At 45.8% G+C, this 8,377-nt stretch overlaps 1 protein-coding gene across 3 annotated transcripts in view; it reads left to right on the top strand.

The window, feature by feature from the left end:
- The window catches only part of Tm9sf4 (transmembrane 9 superfamily member 4), a 46,660-nt gene that overhangs the window by 30,592 nt on the left and 7,691 nt on the right, over positions 1-8,377 (top strand). For all 3 annotated transcript variants that reach the window (XM_010628460.3, XM_010628461.3, XM_010628462.3), the window contains 7 exons: positions 1,015-1,133; positions 1,239-1,350; positions 2,506-2,576; positions 4,173-4,305; positions 5,093-5,174; positions 5,271-5,346; positions 7,341-7,424. In XM_010628460.3, coding sequence (XP_010626762.1) covers positions 1,015-1,133; positions 1,239-1,350; positions 2,506-2,576; positions 4,173-4,305; positions 5,093-5,174; positions 5,271-5,346; positions 7,341-7,424 — 677 coding nt within the window. The remainder of the gene's footprint in view (positions 1-1,014; positions 1,134-1,238; positions 1,351-2,505; positions 2,577-4,172; positions 4,306-5,092; positions 5,175-5,270; positions 5,347-7,340; positions 7,425-8,377) is intronic.

The raw sequence follows: 8,377 nt of genomic DNA, 5'->3' as shown, positions 1-8,377 counted from the left end.
TTTTTTTTTTTTTTTTTTTTTTTTTTTTTTTTTTTTTTTACTGGTACTGGGGATCGAACTCACCACCTTGTGCTTTCAAGATAGTCACGGCCACTGAGCTAAATCCCCAGCCAAGCAAGTGCCTTTTCAGTCCCTATGTATGAGTGACTAGCACAGACTAAAATTGCCCAGGTCAGCAGTTGAGTGAGTTTGGGAGCCCAGCCAGACTTCATACGGCCTGCCCTGCTTCCTCTTTCCTCTCTACCCTCACTGTCACAGGGTGTTCCTCAGTTAAGCTGCAGGTCTGTCCTTTGTCCACAGTGGGGATTTTCTGGCTTTTTCAGAAATCTGTGGAATGTAGCTTTCAAACAAAATCATACACAAGAGCTTCATAAAACAGATCTCATACTTTAAAAGCACCATGCTGCTTGTCCTTCTGTGAGCGTCATGAGCACAGTTTACATTTATGTATGTGACTATTTTGAGATCTGTGCTTCTACGGTGGCTGATTAAAATTAGAATCTCTGTCTCCTTTTCTCACCATTTTGTCTCCAGCACCCAGCACAATACCTGCCACATAGTTTGGTACTTGTATATTTGCTGGCTGAAAGAAGGGGCTGGATGGCAGCAGAAACAAATAAGTAAAAGGGAAAGAACCTGCATGATTGATTACTAAAGTACCAGAGGCCACCTGTACGAAAGAGTAAAGAATGACCTTGGATGTGATGGATTTTGAATGGCCCTGGGTGAATGAGTTCATGTTGAGATCGAATGCCATGAAGGAGGTCTGAACTCAGACTGTTTTCTCCCTCCGTACCCCCCACACATGCCTATCTGGTGTCCTGAAGGCTCTCTGGAAGGTCAGGGCTCTGGGAAATACAATTTTAAAAGCCTTTCTTGCCTACTATGCTCCCAGCCTCCACTCAGAACCCAGAGACCAGGGCCTAACAGCAGGCATCCTCCATGGTATCTGCGGAACAGCCTTGAGTGGTGGCACTGGCCACCATGGGCATACAGAGTCTCTGTTTCTCACAGACCTCAAAGCAGATGAGAAGAGTTCATGTACTCTGCCTGAGGGTACCAACTCCTCACCCCAGGAAATTGACCCCACCAAGGAGAATCAGCTGTACTTCACCTACTCTGTTCACTGGGAGGTAAGAAGAGACACGAGCTCATGGGTGGGATGGGAGAGGTCTGATCTAGGCCAGGATTCAAGAGCAGGAGGCCTGATTCTCAAAGGCTTCCTCCCACCTCACCAGGAAAGTGACATCAAATGGGCCTCTCGCTGGGACACTTACCTGACCATGAGTGACGTGCAGATCCACTGGTTTTCTATCATCAACTCCGTCGTGGTGGTCTTCTTTCTATCAGGTGAGAGCACTGTGGGTTGAAAGGTGGAGAGGACAGAGAGGTGGTGTGAAGAACGGAGACATCCCATCACTTATAGGGATTTCTAAGACGTTCTCAGGGCCAGACTTCAGGACCCTGTTGCAGGCATCAAGGGACAGAAGTAGACAAGATTGGGTCTCTAGAAACTTCACCAGAGAAGGATGGATACAATTCTTGATTCCCACGTTCATTGAGTCATTCAACACTTTATTATTGCTTTGGTGGGGGGTGTCAGGGATTCCTGGACCAGTGCTGTATCGCTGAGCTGCACCCCAGCCCATTGTTGCTCCTTCTGTGCTAGATGCTAGGGATATGGTGTTGAGCAAACCAATCCAGTGTCTGTCCCCTGTGCCCAAAATCTATAAACTAGTAATGGGAGAGAAACCAAAAAGCAAGTAGAAGCATAGTTCCAGGTGGTGACAAGTTCTGGGAGCAGATAAATGGAGTGACCAGATACACAACAGTAGAAGAAAAGGAGAAGGCTACTTTAGGGAAGGCCTCTGAATAAGGAGGAAGGACTATTCCAATAAGGGTCACAGTCCTGCCACAGAGAGGCAAGCTTGACAGGAAGCTCCATGGCAAGAGTGTTGTGGACGGGTGGAGTGAGCTGGTGGTTCCAGTATGATGACACACAAAGATAATGCTAGGTACTGTTCAGTAAACATTTACCAAAGCCCCCGCTGCTGTCCTAAGCATTTTACAGACATCTCAGTCCTTCAGCCCCCAAAAGTTTAAGTGAGTCACACAGCCTGTTTTCCTAACCACTGCTGTCCCTAGAGAGGTAGGCAAGTAGAAGACAAATGTGGGAAAAAGTTGTCTCTGAACCAAAGATGCAAAGTGTGAGTCTTATTAGCGCATGCATAGGAGGCAGTCAGGGCAGGAGAAGAAAGGTAAAAGCAACAAACCAGCCATAGAAGAGCTAGGATGCTTTTCTTCCTGACATAAAAAGAGTGTTCTGTGCCTGTCCCCTTCCATCCTGGCAGTCCTTTCTTTCTGCACATCTGTCCTCAGTTGGCTGGAGTGGGGTTCTGCCCAGGAGAGGATTAGGTAGCTGTGTGGCCAGGTCCTATTAGAGGAGGATATAGCACGATGGACTCTTGGCTTACAGCTCTTCCTCTCCACCTATGTCTGTTTCAGGTATCCTGAGCATGATTATTATTCGGACCCTCCGGAAGGACATTGCCAACTATAACAAAGAAGATGACATTGTATGAGGTCTTGGCTGGGGAGGGATGGCCTGGGAGAGGGAGAGTAGTTTAGCAGACCCGTGTGCGTGTGCGTGTGTGAGATAATTCATAACTTCAGTAATACTGAAAAGGAGAAAAAAATCTTTAATCACCCAGAGTGATAGGTTTCTAGTCTCAAGTACAGATGCAATAGAAGTTGCAGAAAGAGAATCTATATGGCATTAAAAATGTTAAAACTACTCTGCATGTCAGATTTATAAGTAAAACAAAAATGAAGGGCCAGGGATTTAGCTCAGCAGTTCCACTGCCTGCCTTGCAAGCGCAAGGACCTGAGTTCGATTCCCGGTACCAAAAAAATAAAAATAAAAAATAAAGTCTTCATATTGTTTTTTAAAAAAATGAATTGTATATTTCTAACAAACTTAAACATAACCTTTAAAAGAATTTATATAAATTTTCTTTTAAAAAATAAAAAATTTTAAATTACTAATGTAATGAATGGAAAATTTACAGTAAGGAACTACATGTGGCCAGTATGCATCTGAAAAAAATGTTTTTACCTCAGGGATAACCTCCTAAAATGCAATCATTTGGAATATCAAATTATCACAGACTGGTTTGGTTTGGTACCAGGGATCAAACTCAGGACCTTGCACTTGAGAGGCAGGTGGTGGAATCACTGAGCTAAATAAATCTCTGGCCATGTTTTGTTTTTAATAGTACTAATTGTTGGCCAAGTTAATAGCAGACAAGCATTTTTCCCAAATTACCCCCATGGAAGGTTAAATTGTCAGTTTTCTGAAAATCAATTGGTAGTTCATCTCAAGAACTGTAAAATAGGCAACTTGCTTTGGCACAGCAATTCTTCTAGGATTTTCCTAAGGAAAGAATCAAAAATCCAAAAACTAAGTCTTAGAAATATTTATCCCAAGGCCGGAGATTTAGCTTAGTGGTTCTGCCTCCTGCCTTGCAAGTGTAAGGTCCTGAGTTCAATCTCCAGTAACCCCCACCCCCCAAAAAATCCCAGCTTTGAAATAAAATTTCAAAGAGTATTTATAAACATGAAAAAATATTCACAAACATCATCTGAAATAACTAATATCCATATTTTATTATTTAAAACATATACATAGGCACATGAACATACCTAAAAGACTAAAGTAAGTAAAATATTGGCCTCATTTTATGTTATAAACATTGCTCCAGTATAGCTCATTATCTTATTTTTCGTCTTTTTATATTTTTAAATTTTTCTACATGAAACGTTTGGGTTTTTTTGTTCATTTCAACTTCATGACAAATAACAAAATTTTTAAACTTTCTTATGCAAATGCATATTTCTTGTATAATCAGAAAATAAATAGCTTCTGAATCTCACCACCCAAGAACTACTAAATTAACATTGATGTGTTTACATGATTTTTCTTCCCACTAGGTTTGTGGAATTGGCGAGATTTTCTTTTTATATAGCTACAAGTGTGTTTGTGGCCTCCTTTCCTCAGCAGACCTGTTTGACATCTGAGGGACCCTCAGGAGACCTGGGCCCTGGAGGGTGGTCCCTGCAGGAGCTGTCCCCATCCTCACAAATCTGCCTCACTCTCTGGCCCTTTGCTGCAGGAAGACACTATGGAGGAATCTGGGTGGAAGCTGGTACATGGTGACGTCTTCAGGCCACCGCAGTACCCCATGATCCTCAGCTCCCTGCTGGGGTCAGGCATTCAGCTCTTCTGTATGATCCTCATTGTCATCTGTGAGTGGCATGGTTGGCTGGTCAGGGACCCAGAGGAGCATGGCCTGTCTGACCCTGACACATGGCTATCTCTCCATGTATCTCGAGAAGAGGCGGGCTTCCCTCCCTGGAGAATGGCCAAACACTTGCACCAAGCAGATGTGTCAGGTTCTCGGGGCTAAACAGCTACCTGTCCCAGCAGTAGCCCTAGCCCCTGGAAATGCTGAGCCCACCATGTCCACCCTATCTATGCAGCCACATCACACTGTGCAGTTGGCTGCCTTCTGTAGTCAGGTTAAGTGACTGATCCTAAGTCAATACCAGATTTAGTACTGGACTTAGGGCTTTTTTCTTTAACAAAAATAAACAAACAAAAAACACTAATATATAGTAGTTACAGACAGCTTTAGAGTCAATCTGCCTAAACTTGTATCTTAACCTCATGCCTCCAAGCCTTATGACCTCAGATAAGTAACTTAACCTGTCTGAATCTGTTTCTTTATCTGAGAAATAGAGAAAAATCTCCACTTTGAAGAGTTGAGAAGGCACATTTAGTGCCCTGTGGACTGGAAGCTGCAGTTAAAATTTACCCAGTCAGGCCCATCAGCTGTCATACCCCTCTAAACCCCACCTAAGACCCAGTCTTTCCCGGTATAGGGGACTGGACCATGTTGTTGAGAAGGCCAAAGGAGAAGGGAACCTCTTCTAAACTCCTCTGCCCAGAGTCCTATCAGCCTGCTCAGGTGGGATCTGGGGTCCTGGTGATCAGCCACCCTGAGTCTGACTCTGCCATCCCCCACCCCCACAGTTGTGGCCATGCTTGGGATGCTGTCGCCCTCCAGCCGGGGAGCTCTCATGACCACAGCCTGCTTTCTCTTCATGTTCATGGGGTAGGTGTGTGAGAGTGGGCTCCCAGGGGCCAGCACAAGCCTCCTTCACATCATTAACAGGCCCCCTTGGTGTCGACTTCTGCCCTTTTCCCACAGGGTGTTTGGTGGATTTTCTGCTGGCCGTCTGTACCGCACTCTAAAAGGCCATCGGTGGAAGAAAGGAGCCTTCTGTGTGAGTGTCTTAAAGCATTCAGTGGGTCTGAAAAGCTCCTGCCTAGGCTTCCCAGGACGAATGTAGATGGACCCTATGGGGTTTTCAGGCTAGAGACTGAGCAGCAGTGTTAAGGAGCAGGAGGACCTTGCACCCAGGCATCAGCAGTTCAGAGCCCTTACCCAGAGGTTCGTGTGAGGACCTCTGCAGTCCTGGACCATCTATAAAATGAGGGGTTCAAATTTGGATCACTCAAGCAGGAGATAGACTAGAAGATTCACACAGAAACAATGACAGGATTTTGTCAGAAAAGATGACAAGGCTGCAGTAGAACACCCCACCCAACAGAATAGAAAGACCAGCCTACCAGGGCAGGAGAGGCCAGGCTTATGTGACTGCTGGCCTGTTTTCCAGATTTGGTGTCTCTGTTGCTCTCCCATGAAGATGGTTTCTGCCCTTCCCTCCCCTGCTGGGAATGAGGAAAGATCTTGGCAGCAAAAAAGACCATAGAAATGGAAGTCTGGGGCCACCTCACCTGCCAGGGAGCCCTGAGTCCCTTCTTCTTGCAGTTTTTTCCTGTTCATACTTCTGGTATCTAACGTAGTACCTGGACCATAAATTTTGGCCAGCAAGGCAGATGAGGAATTCCCTGCTACACAGCAGAATGAAGAGAACCACAAAGGAAAGGAGCAAGTGACATCTGAGCCGGTCCTTGAAGAAAGTTTCAAATGGAGGGAGGCAGTCAGCAGAAGGGCCTCAGGTTTACGGCTGCCAGATCCTAGTCCAGGCTCTGTTTCTACCTGGTCTGGTAGTCATGCACAGCCCTCTGAGCCTCAGTTGTCCTATCTCTCCAATAGTGATAGTTACATCTACCTCAGGTTTGCATGGGTAGAAAGGGACTGAGTGTAAGGCCTGGTATGGCATTGGTGCTCAGGAAACTGGTACCTGTATAAAGGCCCAGTGACAGGAAAATGTAGGAGCAGGGACCAGCTGTTTGGTGGGAGGGGCCATAAGACAGAAGTGAACCTGGCAGCAGAGGGTTGATACCAGGTTGCAGTGGGCCTTGGTGATCATGGGCAGTGCCTAAAAAGAAGGTAGCTCAAGTGTAAATACGGGGCTGTGGTTCCCTGTGCCTGGATGCCAGCCCAAGAGATTCTGACAGGCTAGTATATACCACACTAGGTCAGGAGGTGGGTTCTAGTGTAAGGCTGCCTGGATTTGAACCTCTGCTCCACCCTTGGCAAACTGTAAAGATGGGGGCCAGGGACAAGAGCAACACTGAATGTCTCTGAGCCTCAGTGTCCTTGTCTTTAAAAAGAATGATGTTAGTCCTTCTCTTCTAAACATGTAGTAAGGATAAGGTGAGCTGAAGAATGCAGAGCCCAGCATTTGTCATCCCTAAGACTCATTAACCCTTAGCACTACTTCACATGGTTTGGGTTGGGGCCTACGTGTTTGAGAAGTTTTGTTGCTTGTATACTTAGAAGCTCTTTTTCTAACAAGTATTTATTTAGTAGCTACTGTGTTGTCTGGTGGGAGTACGTTAGAGAACATGGTAGATTCAGTCTTCCCAAGGACATTACAGTGTACTGAAGAGAGGAAGCCTTTGATCAGATAGTACAGTGCATACAGATGCTCCTCAGTTTAGGGTGAGATTACATCCCAGGGGCTCTATTGTAAGTCGGTAATATCCTGAGTTGAAAATGTATTTAGTGTACCTAACTTACCAAATGTCATAGTACAGTTTACTGAATTTATATGACTTTCACATTATCAGAAAGTAAAGAAATCAGTAGAACCTTCATAAGCTGGGGACAATTGTATTTACACACTGGGATGGAAGCAAGAGAGGTACAGTTTCAGGGATCTGATAAACCCAAGGCCTACCTAGTCTGGGTCAGTGAATGCTTATAGGAAAGAGTGGTTCTTGAGATGAGTTTACCTGAAGAACAAGGAAGGGTTGAAGCAGGGATTTCCCTGGATACGGCTCCCAACCTGGCCCCTCTTCTTACCAGACGGCAACACTGTACCCTGGTGTGGTTTTTGGCATCTGCTTCGTACTGAATTGCTTTATCTGGGGAAAGCACTCATCAGGAGCGGTAAGTGTCCTCACCCTGCCCCACTAGTAAAGGACTATGACACAGCCCCACTCCCCAAGGCCACTTCCTGTTGTTTCCTTCCCTTTTCTGAGTCCCCAGAGTTTTGTTCCCAGCCCTGGGGGCTAAGAGCTGGTTGGGGTTTCCCCAGCACTGTTCATTGTTTGCCCATGTCCTAGCTCTGGCCTCTCTATGGGCTCTCAGAAAGCTGGCCAAAGCTCACTTCTCTAAAGGAAGATTTTCATAGTCCAGGGGCCAGCTGGGGAGTTCCCCTTTGTCTCAACCAAGGGGGATCTGCCTGGTGTGAATGTATTACATCAGTAGCCCAAAACAGGACTCTCCTCCTTGAGTCCCACCCATCAGTCAGCACCAGCTCCTGCAGGTGGAGGCAGAGAGGAGGGGGTGGGGGCAGATAGTTGGATCCTTAGAATGGGGATCCTAACAGCCCCAGTCCATGTTGCTAGCAGCTGTCCGGACTCACTGAGTAGGGTTTTGAACTGGTTCCAGGATGGGGGAAATGTGGGCTTGGTCAGTTAGCAGGGCTGTGGTAGAAGTGGGGCAGCCACTTGTGCCCCATCTGCAGGTGCCTGTTAAAAAGCCCCTGGGTGAGGCTCTAAGTCCTAGCTGGTCTCACCCAGGACCCATGGAAGCTGCCCTCCAGAAAGTTTTGCCTGACCTCTTAACTTCCACTTTTTTTATACCTGTGTTCCTTCTTTCCAGCATTTTTCTGCTGATTACTAGCTGCACATTTCAGACACTTGGAGAAATGTAGGAAAGTATAGAGAAGTAAAAGAAGTTTAAAATAACCTATAATCAGGGCCAGGAATTTAGCTCAGTGGCACCGCTCCTGCCTCACAAGCAGAAGGTCCTGAGTTCGATCTCCAGTGCCAATAAATAAATAAATAACCTGCAATCCAACACCCAGAGATAGTCTTTTTTTTTTTTTTTTTTTTTTT

Source organism: Fukomys damarensis, unplaced genomic scaffold, assembly GCF_012274545.1.
Source record: "Fukomys damarensis isolate Sample0158 unplaced genomic scaffold, DMR_v1.0_HiC HiC_scaffold_22, whole genome shotgun sequence".
Classification (NCBI taxonomy): Eukaryota; Metazoa; Chordata; class Mammalia; order Rodentia; family Bathyergidae; genus Fukomys; species Fukomys damarensis.
The sequence above is the reverse complement of the archived record's forward strand: the minus strand, read 5'-3'. Positions and strand labels throughout refer to the sequence as shown.